This window comes from Maniola jurtina, chromosome 21 (genome assembly GCF_905333055.1).
Source record: "Maniola jurtina chromosome 21, ilManJurt1.1, whole genome shotgun sequence".
Classification (NCBI taxonomy): Eukaryota; Metazoa; Arthropoda; class Insecta; order Lepidoptera; family Nymphalidae; genus Maniola; species Maniola jurtina.
In genome coordinates, this window is record NC_060049.1 from 1,802,025 (window position 1) to 1,819,864 (window position 17,840).

Genomic DNA, 17,840 nt, shown 5'->3' on the forward strand with positions numbered 1-17,840 from the left:
GTTCTTGACATGGTTATAGTAATAAAAGACCTGGAGATTGAAATAGGTTACTTTTATCCCGGAAAATCAAAGAGTTCTCCATCCACCTGCATGTCTCGCGGGTATCAGTTGGTAAAAAATATTTTATTAAAATGCTCTTATCTAATCATGCTTAATTTACCCTAATAAAACACAAAATCTCTATATACTATACTTATATGTTTGAATAGGTAGAGGTTTTTTAGGAACTTGCCGTTGAATTTAGGGGTTTTTAGAGATATTTCATCTTGTTTTTAGGGGTAATTTATTTTAGAAGTAGGTAACACGTTAGACACTTTCGCCAACATTGCCAATAAATTATCGCCATTTTGTTTATCATTCACCATCATTCATTTGCACTTTTGCAGTTCGCTTGACGCTTCTAAATTAAAAAAAAGAATCGGAAGGAAGCACTGCAGAAATCGTTGTGAAATATAATAGTGAAAATTATAATAAAAAAGAAGTAATTATAAATTGCGACTTAGTTTTGTTTATATTTTAAATAAAATGCCTCGAAAACCGTGCTATTGGACGCGTAAACTTGAACTAGAATTGGTGGAATTCGTTCGTCAGCGGGAGTTCATATGGAAGCCCATCGGCAACACAAACCACCATATCCAAAAGAAATATAAAGCCTACGCGGAGTTCGCAGCGAAGTTAGGATGCGATTTTACAGGTACCTAAACCATGTTTAATTCACTTGTGGTTTCTAAAATAAAATCATGGTGAATTTGTCAAATCAAAATGGCGGAAGCGTCTTCTCATCTCTTCACTTCGTTTGCCTCGTAAGTTGTAAGCCTAATATTATATTGATGTAACATATTATTCTTGTAGGATATGAGTACATAGTAAATGAGCTAATTATTTCTTCGTACTTAGAACAGACCAACATTGTAAGTTGATGGTCGGTCGGTTGTATTTTGAACAAAATTTGCGTCAGTCGTAATTATTAATAAATAGTTAGCTTTTATCCCTGACCTTGGTCGCAAAAATTTTGTTTTAGATAAAAGTACTGGCGGAATCCCTAGTTTTCCTTAGTTAAATTGTGTGAGTCTTGATTCACACTTGACCAATTTTTTTAATCATTACTCCCTTAGAAATGTCCATATCTAAAGAGAGTAGTGATTCTGTAAATTCTTGCATTGATAAGTGAATAGCTGAATTAATAGTATGTGGATGAAGTTGCAGGCTAAAACTTGTCTTGTATAGCTAACGTAGTATTTATCCCTGAGTATTAAAGATCTATCTATGGTATAAATTATATCATGTGGATGAAGTTGCAGGCTAAAAAGACAATGCCCATTCAAGTATGAACAAATGTACTGTCTTCAAGATTTTTGTAGCACCATCAAATTAAGTTCTATCTGTTCAATGACATCATCAGAATATTTGTAGAAAAAATTAGTGAAAACGGTTTCCGCATTTCAGAAATATTAACCATAAAAAATTACAATATTTTGAGGTTAGGTCCAGCTAAAAAGTAAGAAAGGATCTTTATAGGCTTAATAAAACAGTCAGTTTCAGATTTTTTTAAACAAAATAGTCGAGTAGGTATTCGACTGATAGCAGAGAAAGAAAAATATAGCCTTTTATTTTACGAATACTTACCTACCTAGTACCCGTTCACATATAGGTACATCGCTGACCTACACGATTAACACCGATGACAGAACTCTACATGTTCTGTAGTAATAATTAGTATGAATGATTGGATAGTAATTAGGAAATAATATATCACCCGTATTGGATACAGGAAGTGGCAATTTGCAGGGCACATAGTTCGAAAAAACGATAGGCGTTTGGGTCCCAAAAGTGTTGGCATCACTACCTCGTAGCAGAAAGCGCAGCGTTGAAAGACCCCTCACTAGGTGGAAAGACAACGAGTCGCAAGAAGCAGCTGGATTCAGGCGGCGCAAGGCCGTGGTCTGTGGAAGTCCCTACAAGAGACCTATGTCCAGCCGTGGACGTCTAGCGGTTGATAATGATGATGGTTGGATACCTAGTTTTATGAGACCAGATAATACATCTAGTGGGAGGCTTTGGCTGTGGCTAGTTACCACTCTACTGGATAATTCACTCTGCTATGAGCAAAGTCCTACAGCTACTCAACTCGGCGCGTAACATACACAAACCGAAATAAAAACATACTAAATAGAATCTAAACAAACCAAAAATATGGCGTCTATACATACATATATCGCTAGGCATCTCGAACATAGACAATATAGACTGGGGCTATGTACTCTTGCCGATAAAGATAAATCGATTCGACTTTCATCGACTATTTTTCTTCGAATTATATAAGTACCTACATTAAAACGTGTTATTAATTACTCCGCATTTGAGAAGGTTAAAAAATCATAAATGCGGTAAAAATAAAGATTAACTATTCACAGTAAAAATAGGCTCTAAAAATAATAATAAACAATTCAGAGTGACAAAACTCAAATTAAAAAAATCGATATCCTAGACCTAGATAATCGATATAACAAACAATAATATCATTTTTAAAAATGGACATCCCTTCTCAGTACTTTTGTGACAAATGAATGGCAATCAGTAAATAACTACAATAATGGCTTCTTACCAGGCTGCATGGTCTACGACCTTTGCCTTTCCTGAAAGGGATAAAAATTAAAAGTTAAAACTAACTACAATAATGGCTTACATAACAGCCGGAAGTTTAAAAGCACTTTTATTTACGAAAAAAATAATCCCAAAACAAATATTCATGAAACTTAGTGAGAAATTATGTTTTTATTTTAGCTTTGATAAATGAATAAAAAATTTAAGGTACAATGCTTCTTGTGAGAGTACTGTCCATGGGCATTCTCCTTTGTCTTTTAAAAGACCACAGCACTCACCACTTGTCTTTTTAACCCCCAACCAAAAAGAGGGGTGTTATAAGTTTGACATGTGTATCTGTGTATCTGTGTTTCTGTGTATCTGTCTGTGGCATCGTAGCGCCTAAACGAATGAACCGATTTTAATTTAGTTTTTTTTGTTTGAAAGGTAGCTAGATCGAGAGTGTTCTTAACTATAATCTAAAAAAATTGGTTCAGCCGTTTAAAAATTATCAGCTCTTTTCCAATTTTTTTTGTAGAAAAGAAGGTTAACTAACTGTTAGGTTCATAATATTATGTCAATTGACAAATGTCAAGCTGTCAAGATGGACGTTGCCTAGATACATAATTATTTATTTGAAAATGATGTTTTGGAAAACTCAGATACTTTGGATCGTTGGGGGTGTTATAAATTTTTAATTTACACTTGTTATTATATTACAGCTCGCTCTGTCAGGGATCGCTGGGTGAACATCAGAAGCACCTTCAACCACAACCTCAGGAGAGTTGACAAATCCAAGGAGACAGCACAATCTGCATCAGATGTCTTCGTACCCTGTTGGCCTCTATGGAAACCATTGCAGTTTTTGAGAGATTCCTCAAAAGAAGATGGAGCTAATTATGATGTAAGTACCTATGTTCATACTCATACTTCACACTTCACACTAATATTATAAAGGCGAAAGTTTGTATGTGTGTGTGTGTGTGTGTGTGTGTGTGTGTGTATATCTTTGTTACTCCTTCACGCAAAAACTACTGGACGGATTTGGCTGAAATTTGGAATGGAGATAGATAATATCCTGGATTAGCACATAGGCTACTTTTTATCCCGGAAAATCAAAGAGTTCCCGCGGGATTTCGAAAAACCTAAATCCACGCGGGCGAAGTTGCGGGCATCGGCTAGTAATGTTATAAACGTAAAAGTGTGTGTCTTTCTGTCTGTTACCTTTTCATTTGACAGTTGCTGGATTGGTCTTGACAAAATTTCTGCTGTGCTTGTGTTAGTACGTCCGTTCTTGGCAGATTTTAGTTAAATATAGATTACTATCAGTTTCCTGTGACTACATCTGTGTCATGATCATCAACCTATCGCTGGCCCACTACTGAGCATGGGTCTCCTCTTAGAATGAAACTAAGTAACATAGTTTACTACACTAACCTACTTACCGTACTTGCTACTTACTGTAACACAGGTTTCTCTAGTACAGGTGTCAAAGCACTCCATCGGTAATCATAGTTACTGTGTTTACCTTTACTGTCTGCTATTTTTAAGGAGTTCATTTCCTGTGGTTGTGAGAACTTAATTTTTTTTTGCTGTGTTCCACTATATTTTTTCAAACGATTTTTTTTGAGTATTAGTACATGTCAAGTACTATAACATTTTTTTTTTCAGTGATTGTAACTGAGAAGGAACACTGAAATAATAATAATTAGATTTTTATTTATTTTAAAAAAAATGTTCGTAACCATTCCAAAAATCTGAAAAATATATAAAATATGCTCTTAAAGGTCACCTACAATCTCGCGTTGGTTTTACGTTTGTATCTTTAAAACTTTCCGAGATATGACACTTTGAACGATAATCGTACTCACGCACATTTTTTTTAATATCTCAGGGAAAGAGCGGAGTAAGGAGGCGAAACTTGTATAAATCGTATTTGTACATCAAGGCGATATTGATACATAAGTTTCGAAATAGGTTGTCATTTTGGGGGCGATTCGCTATGCTTATCGGGCTAGACCCTTTGTGGTTACATCATTTAAAAAAAAAATTAAAATGTGTTTCAATTTTCAAAATAAGATAACTATACCAAGTGGGGTATCATATGAAAGGGCTTTACTTGTACATTCAAAAACAGATTTTTATTTATTTTTATGTATAATTTGTAGTTAATAATAGTTTTTGATGTATCCTGCAAAATGTTGGAAAAAATACCTGAGTACGGAATCCTTAGTGTGCGAGTCTGTCTCGCACTTGGCCAGATTTTTTTTTGAGAGGGGTAGCCTTATCATGTGATCAGTTGGTGGACTATGAGCAGATTGGTTGGAGGACAAGTTGGGCTTCATTAGGAGACAACTTCCCCAGCGGCAAAACTCCATAAGACTCGGCTAGATTGAGTATCTAATAAAAATATTTTATTGTTTTAGGACTTCCCAATGCAAGACTTCAAAGACTTAGCATCCAAAATAGAAGTGAAGGTGGAATCACAACCAGAGTACGACACTGCACTAAACATAAGACAGAGGGGAGAGCGGACAAACCGACCTAGAAGAAAAACAGTTAAAACGTTAAGTCACTCAAGCAACTGTAAAAGGGTTTTGGATAAACTAATTAAAAGTATGACACCATTATTGAATACTAGTACAGAAAAATCACAGTACTGGTTCTTTGGACGGCACATTGCTGAAAGACTTACTGCTATGAGAAAAGTGGACGCCGAATGTGCCAGTCGAGAAATTCTACAGCTTTTGAAAAACCATGACACTTTGAAGTCTAAGGCTGACTTACAAATAAGTAATATGCTTGTGGCAGAGTGAACTATATTCGTGAGCAAAACTATGGAATCACCTCCTGATATACAATGACGCCCATTGTCACACTTCAAATGCCACAGTTCACTTCCTGGGTGAAGTCGGTATGGCACATTGGACTGGTCAGTGTTCAGCCCCGACTTGAATCCCATCAAACACTTGTGGGATGAGCAGAAAAAGAGGGTTCAATCCAGAAATCCAGCTCCTTCAAGTGTTAAAGAGCTGAAATCAGAGTTGTTAACCCCCGACCCAAAAAGAGGGGTGTTATAAGTTTGACGTGTGTATCTGTGTATCTGTCTGTGGCATCGTAGCGCCTAAACGAATGAACGTATTTTAATTTACTTTTTTTTGTTTGAAAGGTGGCTTGATCGAGAGTGTTCTTAGCTATAATCCAAAAAAATTGGTTCAGCCGTTTAAGAGTTATCAGCTCTTTTCTAGTTTTCTTGTAGAAAAGAAGGTTACATAACCGTTAGGTTCTTAATATTATGTCAATTGACAAATGTCAAGCTGTCAAGATGGACGTTGTCTAAATACATAATTAATTATTTATTTGAAAATGATGTTTTGGAAAACTCAGATACTTTAGATAGTAGGCGCGGAATAGTCCAAGAAAATCAGTTCAGCCGTTTGAAAGTTATCAGGTCTTTTCGGTCTTTTCTAGTTACTGTAACCACCACTTGTCAGGGGTTTTATAAATTTTTAATTTACACTTGTTGGTGAAAACATCATGGTCATATGTCGTGTGTCACTCAGCAGTTCCTGAACAAAGTTAGTATATTATGTCACCGGAAGATAACAAGATTCGTAGGATTCTAAACAAGAGATAAATTATATTATTTTACGCTCACATTTTCGCAAATTTATCATATAAATCTATAAACTAACGGATATCCATTCGTAAGATTCTAAATGGATCGACCAATCACAGAAGAGCTTTTAATTTTACGCTTCTTTAAAATACGGCAACCTGGTTGCCGTATTCCCATCAAGCACTTGTGGGTCCAGCACAAAAGAAAGGTCCAGTCCAGAAATCCAGTCCCTATGTGCAGTAAATAGGGCTAGGGGAGGCAAGGTTTTTTTTTATTTTGAATTTTTAAGAAGAGTAATGCAAATACTTTACCATCCACTGCTCTCCACCAGAACGAGAACATCAATGAAAAATGCTGTGTACATCCACATTTGCAAATAAGATGAAAACAACCAAAACGGAGTTTAATCTCAACAGCATATAATATGCAATATATAGCAACCATTGCTATCAAATCAACCAACACAATTTTTTCTCCAGAGTGGAACTGTCAATTTCTCTTTATCTGATTCAATTTACAGAGGTGTTTTCAAATCACTCTCATTTTCATAGAATTGTCTGTCAGTGGTTGTTTATAGTCAGTTTTTGACTGCTTTCTTCTAGAATCTTGACCTATAAAAAATTATCTAAAATCTAGATAATTTTTTATAGGTCAACTGCAATTGTTCATTGTTGTCAATAGGTTTGATCATCTTGTGGGACTATAAGGGGTAAAACTAGTGGGAAAAAGTTGTAAATTCTTCAGACGGTTGTAATAACTCGCAGACTGGTTCCCAAGTCAAGTTTTGTCAAATTACTCTGAAAATGTTGTTTTATAAATGGTAACCATTGGTTCCAATTTCAAAATCAGATCAGTTTGGAAAAAAGCTCTGAAAAAGCAGATTTTAAATAATAACGGTAATCATGATGTATGAGGTCCACTTTTACTTCTGATGGTTTGAGTTTTATTCACCCTCAGAGTCAACGTGGACCTCAGACTCGTATTTAGCTTCAGAGGATAAAAAGTTTCAAGTCTGATTGTAAAAAAAAAACTGAGATTTGATGTCATCAGTTTACTGTTGTTCTGTTTATGGGTCAAAATGGATGTCGTTGTCAAACTTAATTCCCCAGCAAGTTTTTTAAAAACCTTTGAAATGCCTAAGGACCACTAGTGCCTTTGACGATTTGGATTTCGTCAAAGGCCCCTAGTCTCAAGTTTCGACAAATTACACTGAAAAATGACGTTTTTATAATTGATTGTAAAAAATAGCTGAAAGATGTGATGTGTGGCAGATTATTTTCACTTTTTTGGTTAAACAGGATGTCATTCTCAAACTTAATTGCTGGCGACGTTAAAAAACTCTGAAATGTCTGATGTTGGTGACTTGAAATGAATCAAATAGTAATCATGAATGTGAGGTCCACGTTTACCTCTGACGGTTTGACGCATGTCTCACCCTCAAGGTCAAAGTGGACCTCAGACTCATTTTGCGTCCAAGTATAAAATTCCTTGTGTCTTAATTCTAAAAAATGCTGCAAGATCAAGTCAAGGTGGTCATTACGGACCAATTCGCTTTTTGCATTCGCAACTTAAATCCTGATGTTGGTCATTTCAGATGAATTCAATAGTAATCTCGATGGGTATCTCCCACTTTGATGTCTGATGGTTTGAGTTTTATTCACCTTCAGGGTCAACGTGGACCTCAGACTCGTATTAAGCTTCAAAGGTTAAAAAGTTTCAAAGTCTGATTGTAAAAAAACTGAAATATTTGATGTTGACTAAGTTTGGATCAGTTTACTGTTTTGTTTTTATGTCAAACGGATGTCATTGTCAAACTTAATTCTCCAGCAAGTTTGTTGAAAACCTTTGAAATGTCGAAAGACCACTTGTACCTTTGACGTTTTGGATTTAGTCAAACGCCCCAAGTCAAGTTTCAACAAATTACTCTGAAAAATGTCGTTTTTATAATTGATTGTAAAAAATAGCTGAAAGATGTGGTTTGGAACAGTTTACTGTTCGTAGTGGCAGGTTTAATTTCACTTTTTGGGTCAAACAGGATGTCGTTGTCAAACTTAATTAGTCAGCACGTTGAAAAAACTCAGAAATGTCTGACTTCAAATGTATCAAATATAGTAATCATGACTGTGAGGTCCACTTTACCTCTGACGGTTTGAGGTTTAGTCTCACCCACAAGGTCAAAGTGGACCTCAGAATCATTTTATGCCCAAGTATAACATTCTTTGTATTAGACCTCAGACTCGTATTTTGCTCCATGGGATAAAAAGATTCAGTCTGTTTGAAAAAAAAACTGAAAGATTTGATGTTGGCCAAGTTTGGAAAAAATACTCTTGTCTAATTTTAAAAAAAGAGCTGAAAGATTTTATATTGTTCTTGGTGTCAGGTTCATTTTCACTTTAATTAATTTTAGTTTATGCTTGTTTCGTAAACCATATTTTATGAGATATTTAACGTATATACCCATCTGAGGGAAACGATTCTCCTTTGATACTGTTTATACGCTGCATACCAGTGAAAAGGTTTCTGGTTTCATCTCTCCCGGCTGTAATACATAGTAAAGCATTTATTACCCTGAGGTGGCAATTAGCTCTCTGAGAGCTCTACGATCGACGTACTCTTGATGAGTGAAAATGACATTGTGATCATAAACATGGGACCTCTCACAACATGGATATTAAAAAGCCGACGGTAAAGTTCACTCGTGGCCACTCACTGTAAATCACTTTAAATTGTTAGTTCCTAGTGCCTAGGTGGTGACGTAATCTAATTACAGCTCGAGTAAGTCGCTTATATACCACGAGGCTACTGTGACGTCGTTGCTGACGCCTATGGAACGTTAGCGCCGCTCGACGCTGTCCTTGTGGACGCCTCCTAAGCGCCACCAGTCGTCGCTCGGAACCCTCCACCACTGATACCCTCAGGTCAGGTGGTGGGTTCGCAGCTCGGGGTTGAAAGCGCACGCGCCGGCTTGGCACACCCGTGCGCTGTTGTACTATACCAACCCCACGTACGGCTAGCCTGGGATAGTGGTTACCCCGGCTCAGCTGTAAGGTTGTTGCTGTGGAAATATCCCGTCGAGGGAATGACGAGGTAGCAATCAGCTGTTGCCTACTACGGAAGGCCAATAACCTTATGGCGCGTGGAGGTATCAACTGATTTGAGTCACTCACAATTGGAATAGTCTAGCTGTTCTAAGCTGGAGGTCGTTGCACTGGCGCCCAGCTGATCACAGCTGGTGTCGCTTGACCCGGTGGTTGAGAGGTCATTTACCAGCCTCAGCTGTTTTACCTAGCTACTTTGAAGAGGTACTTGGCCCTATCAACTGGCCTATTCCATAACTTCACTTGTATTAACTGAGACCGAAAACTTGGGGAACGAATAATGCGGTAAAAACCCTCATTAATATTGGCATATTTCTATAATTCTTAGTACCTCTTTCAATGAGCTAAAATATACATACAGTTGACTAATCACGAGTAGAAAAGCGACGTTGCCGTTTTTATTTCAACTCGCTCTTGGCACATTCCATTTCGCTTGACTGCGTTTGTAGGCACGAGGAATGCTTTCTCCCTCTTACCTTGCCCGGTACATACTTACTCTCTCTTTCTGGCGAGATATAGTCGGCGGGTTCTTAAATTCATCTCACTCCGTTGCTATGACTACCGGTGGCTGGTATGACATTTAGCTGTCCTCAACAGCCCTCTCTCGGTAGGTTGCGGTATCGCCGATATGGGATGAGTAAATGAAAATATCTTTATCTTTGTTTTACACTTAACTAAATATAAAAGGTTTATATATTAGGAAAGGGGTTTTAGGTATTTCAAGCAGTTTGTTGAAGAAATATAAATTAATAAGAATTTTCACGCGACCAGTCTTCTTCGCGCTGAACGACTTCTAGTATGTTATGCTCTACTCCGTCCGCAACAATACAATACGACAAAATTTAAACAACTCTTTGTATTTTTAATTTTTGTAGGCAAGTCAATACATTCCACCTTGTAAAGGATTGTATAACTAATTTCTAAATGAATCATTGAATGAATGGTCCAGCCTGATTTCTTGTGTTCGGACATGTTACTTGTAAGCGTTGTTATAAATCTGAATGACAAAGCAATCTTTCGTATTTAGTGCTAAATGATTTGAGTTCCATTTCATAGGACTCTGGCAAAGTATAATATGCAAAAAGTTCAAAATGAATCTTAATACTTTTATGTTCATTTATTGATTTTCTTATTAGGTTTATAATTTTCGTATGATTGGCGCAGATAAAGGAATCTGGGTCTAAATACTTCTCTTGTGGGATATTCAAGCGATAAGTGACAATTCTATTTTAAAGCTGTAGTAATTATTTCTTCGCTTTCAATATCTGTTCTAACTAGACATTTAGATTTATGGTTTGTTCTCAAATGATGTGAAATTTTATTTTTAGGTATTAAAATATTACATTTCTCGCATTCAATCTTTGTCTTATCTTTAAATTCACGACGTGGTAGGTCAACGATGTTCGTTGTGCTCAGTTCATACTGGATTACTCAAAACTACATCTACAAAAATTAATATTTACTCCGCCGTAGAAAAAACACCTTTCTGAATCTGAGAGCCAAACAAGTCGGCTATGGTAAAAAATGGTGGCGTGTTGGTTATTATTAGCCTCCCACGCTCTACGGCTCTACCCATGACCGTCTTGACGTTTCCTTTTCATTAGCGAGTTTGAGTTTTAAAAGGTGTTTCAAGTTTCCCGGACTTCCCCTATTACTTGATATTACTTTAAAATGTGAAGGTATTGATGAAAATGCTCTCAGCTTCTAGATATCTTAACTACTTAGGACTTTTTGTTGTAACTAATCTACCAAACCTACTAATAAAGCAGAAGCAGACACCTCGTTTATTTGGTTTAAAGTGCGTACTGTTACAATGGATCACCCGAAAGGGTTTTTAAAAAAAGATTTATTTTACACAGAATAAAATTAACTTTATTATACTTGGAAATATATTAAAATTTAAAAGACGTTTAACCTGGTTGAGGTTTGGGACCGGACTGACTGAAACTACCTTATCCGATATTACGTCTAGACCGAGCTGTTCCTGGGTCAGCTCTCTAGCTTACAGTTAAGGGGTGTAACAGTACGCACTAAAACTGAACTGCAGCAGCACTGCATGTGACTGCACTACGCGGCACATTTCGCAGGTCAAATATCTCCTTTTCGTATCTCCTACAGTTTTTAAACAATTCCAATCTCTCAACAGTAACTTGACACTCCATGCTTCCACTGGGATGTGAAAGCCTGCGTTGCTTCGGTATTTAACTTTACTTTGATGAAAAAGTCTCCATCCTTTCGAAAAACACAAAAATTAATAAATACCGCGAATTAAATAACCCTTATCAAAGTTGTCTAACTTGACAGAATCGGTGACAGAATGCTTCGAATGACATTGTTTTCATCAATGTTGCTACTACTAAAAATATTCCCCATAAGACATTAGGCCAAACTAGCCTTTCGCTTACAGGCCAACCCTAATAACAATGACGAACTGTTTTTTTACAATGAAGCAACGCTATAAAATTAACAGATGTTAAAGTTCGTCTGTATCTGTTAAATTTTAACGAATGTAAGTTATGAAGACTAACAACCGGCCCTAAGTCTCTCTCCCTCAGCCCTTCTTTGAGGTCCAACCGGCAAGGCAAAAACCGGGTCCGAAGGACTTATTTGGCCGAAATGTACCGTTTTACATACCTGCTGATTGACAATTTTATTGATGTCAATTCGGAAATAGCAATTCAGCAAAATATGGTTTATTCTAGGGTTGTAACAGTACGTTACTGGAGCATAACCTATAAGTAGGAAGGTATACCTAGTCTATTTCGTACGTTCGTATCTTACCTTAGTCGCCAGCAATACTCTTTGTGAGCTTCTAAGGTCGCTGTTCTCCGTCAGTATTGAGCACAGATATTTAAATGCTTTCTTCGTGAGGCGATATAATTGGATGAATTTCGTCTCAAATATGCGGCTCATGTGGCATAATGAAGGCAAGCTAAATCATGTCGCTCTTCTTCGTGATGGTCAGTTTCCGAGTCTTCTACAGCCTCTGTTATCATTTGCCATGCACAATAACGCCTCGCTGTCATAATTAAATCGTTTATCACTATGTTTTCACTGAGTATTTTTGGTGAGTTACAATTCGACCATCAACTAGTGTCCGTAAGCGAAAATGACGTCATTTACCAGTTTTAGGATGTTATACTTAGCACTTGTACTAACAAATTACTCGAAATTGGTATTCGTGTCGTAATTTTATACAATAATGGCTGCCATTCTCAGGGCTGGCTCGTATTTTTCATGGTATTTCTTATCGTAAAGTAAAAGCTATACTCGCATTCAAACGACAGGGTCTTCTCCGGTTGGCCGAAGACCAAGCGGGGGTACGGGCCTCGAGGCGTAGCCTCCTTACCCGGATAGGGCGCGGGGTATTCGCGTTACCCCGGTGTTGATCTTCTAGCCGGTACTTCGCCGGCTAGGGCTCGCCTTTTTGTCTTGGGGCATATAATTGACTAGTTGTATCATTTATTAAATTCTCCGCGTTGTGGGCGATAGGTTCGCCGTCACGCGCGGGGTGATGTCAGGTCGGGTGGCGACGGTGTCATAGCCAGTAAGTCCCGCGTCGTCATCATCATTGCTAGGATCGCCTGACGCGTCGACGCATCGACGTTGGCGTTGACGCATTTGGCGCGAAATTTGAACAAACGGGCAGGGGAGCAGCCATAGATAAGATAAATATAAAATAACTAAAAAAAAAACTATAAAAATAATATAGGTGGGTAAAATTGTGACAAAACTAAACAGCGGTATATGTGCATAACTCGGCCGGTGTTGCCAACTATAGATGCGGCGCTATTTGGAACAGGCTTGTGATTCACCATTTTCCCCCAGACTACTCTTGTGCACACCTACCCCGTCTCCATGGCGATATGCTTCAAAATAAATATAAATAAATTTGGACTTATAAATTCAATGAGTCAAGTTAAAGCTCTTTAACTCAAAGATCCATCTGGTATCTAAGAAAGGAGTCTGCATCACAAACACTTGCAAATTGCAATCGTCTTATCGAAATAGTGATTCGTCATGTTAATGGATAAATGACGTCAATAATAATAATTATTATTAATTACTAACATAAGTAAACAGATAGATCTTTGAGTTAAAGAGCTTTAACTTGACTCATTGAATTTATAAGTCCAGATTTCATGGTTGCCTTTCATTTAATTTATCAAGTTTCTTGTACAGATTTGATCCTTATAATTGATCCTAACGATCTATGCAATAAAAGTACAGGTTGTAATTTTTACAGATTTTAGTCGATTCGATTCCCGGGTGTGGCAAGCGAATTTTCGAAAATCTTTGAATGCAGTTTTCTTTCTATGCAAAAATAAAGGAATGTTTTCTTTGAGTGAAATTTTCTATCTACAGTATTAAGAGTACTTTCCCTTCAGGTGGCATTACAAAATTCCACCCTGTATATGTATACTATGATAAGCGGTGATAGCCTAGTGGTTTAGATTACAGCCTCTTATTCAGAGGGTACAAGGTTCAATCTCAGACACACACCTCTAACTTTTCGGCGTTATGTGTGCATTTTAGGCAATTAAGGTTTCTCTAAAGGTTCTTTATCTTTATAAAATATTTACTGGCCTTCATTTTGTCATAAGTGTTTGGTTTAATATGCTTGTCGGTTAATTTGGTAGTTCTCGCACGACCCTGTGCGCCATCTGAAGCATACACCATTTCGATGTAGTTCCATTGAGCACGCTGGGTTCCAATCAGCAAGTCATTCTTCTGGAAATTATTGCGAAAACATTTTAGTAGGTGTGGAACATCATACATGTGGTATAATTTATTTTTGTCTATCATATAATGAAAGATATTTGGGTCATCATTACCACTACGAAGAATATCTTCGCGTGTGTCAGCTATTAATGAATTTATTGCTGCAACATTCGCTGAGCCTTGATCTGAGACAGTACATCTCAAAATAAATCCTGATTTAAATATTGCTGCAATCGGCTCTTTCAGTATCTTTTTTAAATGAAATGTTTTAATTCCATCACGAACAAAATTAAAAGCTATGGGTATTTTCCAATTTGAAAATATACCACGCAACATAAAAACCAGCTTTGTCAGCAACATTATTAGTGCGTTCACCACCTCCTAGATCTTCAAAACCCTCGATAACCCCAGTATGAAAATTGAAAAATTTTTATTCATTGCCATTTCATCAAACAGCAATACACACTGCAATCCCATTGAATTTTGTTTTTAGCTGCATCTACCAAATGCTGAAATATAAATTCATTAATAATAAAATAAAATAAAAATAAAAAAATAAAAAAATTAAAAAGCCTTTTATTTCTTCACAAATGTTTTTACAATAGAGATTATTAAATATAACTTAGAGTACTAACTAGATGAATTAAAGTAAATAATTTAAATATCTTAACTATCTTACAATAATATTTTTTATGAAGAACCCTTTTCAGGTCAAGGCCTCCTCCAGAGAACTCCATTTTGCTCTGTCTTTGGCTTTGAGCATCCAGTTTGGTCCCGCCACTTTTTTTATATCATCGTCCCAGCGATAATGCGGCCTTCCTCTACTACGTGTGCCTTTGGGGCCTGGCCAGCTCGTTACTCGCTTTGTCCACCGGTTGTCCGTGAGTCTACAAATATGGCCGGCCCATTTCCATTTCGATTTAAGTGTATAGGAAAGTGCATCGATCAGTTGGGTCTGTTTTCTGATGACAGAATGGCGAATTTTATGTATCCTTCTTATTTTCAGTATGCTTCGTTCCATTGCTCTTTGACAAGTTGTTATCATTCTTTTTGTGTTCATAATTTTAGTTTTTATATGCATTGGCATTTTACTTTTTAATATTTCTTTAAGGCTCCAGTATTTATTCCAAGCAAATTTAATTCTACGTTCTAATTCTTCTTCGTTATTAGTGTTGCCGAAAGAGATTTGTTTTCCCAAATAAATATATTGTTGGACATACTCTATTTGTGTGTTTTCTATCGTTATGGGAGATTGAGTACCATTTGTCATTAGTTTTGATTTGTCGAAATTTATTTCCAGTCCTGCCTCCTTGCTCGCCTTGCTCAAGGAGTCCAACATATATTTCATTTGAGTGCTACTTTCTGACAAGACGGCTATGTCGTCGGCGAATCTCAGGTGGTTGAGGTACTTTCCTTGAATATATATACCTAGCTTGTTTAACAAAGAATTCATTAATACCTGGTCTCAAAGGGATGTTATTTAACAAAGAACCTATAGTAGATTTACTTGGACTCAATTTATACAAAGAAAGTGCAAAAATTTTTTCATCGTCTGTGTATCTAGAACCTTTTCCTTTTACACCAGATAATCTTAATTGTGAGTCGACCAATATTTTTCTAAAATTACTCAGTAGAGGATACTTTTTGATGAAAAGTTTTACTTGAGTAGACCATGACAGTGTCTTTGATTTTAATTTATTAAATCTCAAAGTCAAATTTCGCAACTTCATTTTTAACATTTCATATTCATTCCCCACACGTAGCTTTTGCTTACGAGGGGTCTCATTTTGACCTAAACGAACTCTGACTTTATATGGGACTTATGACGTCTAGAATGTGATTTTACACGTACTCTGGAGTTCATTGTGTGGCAGATATGACATCAGAAGGCATGGGGTTAGATGGAAGAGGACTCAGTTGACCAACTGTTAGTTCTGGCTCTGTAGATTGGTTTTGAGTTGCTGTACTTGTACTACAACAATGTACTACATTTGTAGTTATAGAATCTGTCTTAGAATCAGACTGTACATAAAAATCAGGTTCAGTAGTTTCTTTATTTATTTGAGAAGCCACACACCGGACTTGCTCATTACTTGGTATACATCGATGGTTGAACAATGCTCTGATTGTTAGGTTCAAAATCCCGTTCAGTAAAAAATTGCTTGTTTCGAGAAGATGTATAACGATCTATACAATAAAAGTACAGGTTGTAATTTTTACAGATTTTAGTCGATTCGATTCCCGGGTGTGGCAAGCGAATTTTCGAAAATCTTTGAATGCAGTTTTCTTTCTATGCAAAAATAAAGGAATGTTTTCTTTGAGTGAAATTTTCTATCTACAGTATTAAGAGTACTTTCCCTTCAGGTGGCATTACAAAATTCCACCCTGTATATGTATACTATGATAAGCGGTGATAGCCTAGTGGTTTAGATTACAGCCTCTTATTCAGAGGGTACAAGGTTCAATCTCAGACACACACCTCTAACTTTTCGGCGTTATGTGTGCATTTTAGGCAATTAAGGTTTCTCTAAAGGTTCTTTATCTTTATAAAATATTTACTGGCCTTCATTTTGTCATAAGTGTTTGGTTTAATATGCTTGTCGGTTAATTTGGTAGTTCTCGCACGACCCTGTGCGCCATCTGAAGCATACACCATTTCGATGTAGTTCCATTGAGCACGCTGGGTTCCAATCAGCAAGTCATTCTTCTGGAAATTATTGCGAAAACATTTTAGTAGGTGTGGAACATCATACATGTGGTATAATTTATTTTTGTCTATCATATAATGAAAGATATTTGGGTCATCATTACCACTACGAAGAATATCTTCGCGTGTGTCAGCTATTAATGAATTTATTGCTGCAACATTCGCTGAGCCTTGATCTGAGACAGTACATCTCAAAATAAATCCTGATTTAAATATTGCTGCAATCGGCTCTTTCAGTATCTTTTTTAAATGAAATGTTTTAATTCCATCACGAACAAAATTAAAAGCTATGGGTATTTTCCAATTTGAAAATATACCACGCAACATAAAAACCAGCTTTGTCAGCAACATTATTAGTGCGTTCACCACCTCCTAGATCTTCAAAACCCTCGATAACCCCAGTATGAAAATTGAAAAATTTTTATTCATTGCCATTTCATCAAACAGCAATACACACTGCAATCCCATTGAATTTTGTTTTTAGCTGCATCTACCAAATGCTGAAATATAAATTCATTAATAATAAAATAAAATAAAAATAAAAAAATAAAAAAATTAAAAAGCCTTTTATTTCTTCACAAATGTTTTTACAATAGAGATTATTAAATATAACTTAGAGTACTAACTAGATGAATTAAAGTAAATAATTTAAATATCTTAACTATCTTACAATAATATTTTTTATGAAGAACCCTTTTCAGGTCAAGGCCTCCTCCAGAGAACTCCATTTTGCTCTGTCTTTGGCTTTGAGCATCCAGTTTGGTCCCGCCACTTTTTTTATATCATCGTCCCAGCGATAATGCGGCCTTCCTCTACTACGTGTGCCTTTGGGGCCTGGCCAGCTCGTTACTCGCTTTGTCCACCGGTTGTCCGTGAGTCTACAAATATGGCCGGCCCATTTCCATTTCGATTTAAGTGTATAGGAAAGTGCATCGATCAGTTGGGTCTGTTTTCTGATGACAGAATGGCGAATTTTATGTATCCTTCTTATTTTCAGTATGCTTCGTTCCATTGCTCTTTGACAAGTTGTTATCATTCTTTTTGTGTTCATAATTTTAGTTTTTATATGCATTGGCATTTTACTTTTTAATATTTCTTTAAGGCTTCAGTA

The 17,840-nt window shown here is 36.6% G+C and overlaps 2 protein-coding genes across 4 annotated transcripts in view; one reads left to right on the forward strand and one right to left on the reverse strand.

Moving 5' to 3' along the window:
• Nucleotides 1-17,840, reverse strand: part of LOC123876354 — a 219,001-nt gene that overhangs the window by 198,844 nt on the left and 2,317 nt on the right. For all 3 annotated transcript variants that reach the window (XM_045922583.1, XM_045922582.1, XM_045922585.1), the window contains 2 exons: nt 16,586-16,729; nt 13,888-14,031 (listed from right to left, as the gene is read on the reverse strand). In XM_045922583.1, the coding sequence (XP_045778539.1) occupies nt 13,888-14,031; nt 16,586-16,729 (288 nt within the window). The remainder of the gene's footprint in view (nt 1-13,887; nt 14,032-16,585; nt 16,730-17,840) is intronic.
• LOC123876361 lies at nt 500-5,403 on the forward strand. Its single transcript, XM_045922591.1, has 3 exons — nt 500-694; nt 3,306-3,487; nt 5,010-5,403. Exons 1-3 carry the CDS (start codon nt 526-528, stop codon nt 5,397-5,399), a joined length of 741 nt encoding a protein of 246 aa, XP_045778547.1. The 5' UTR covers nt 500-525; the 3' UTR covers nt 5,400-5,403.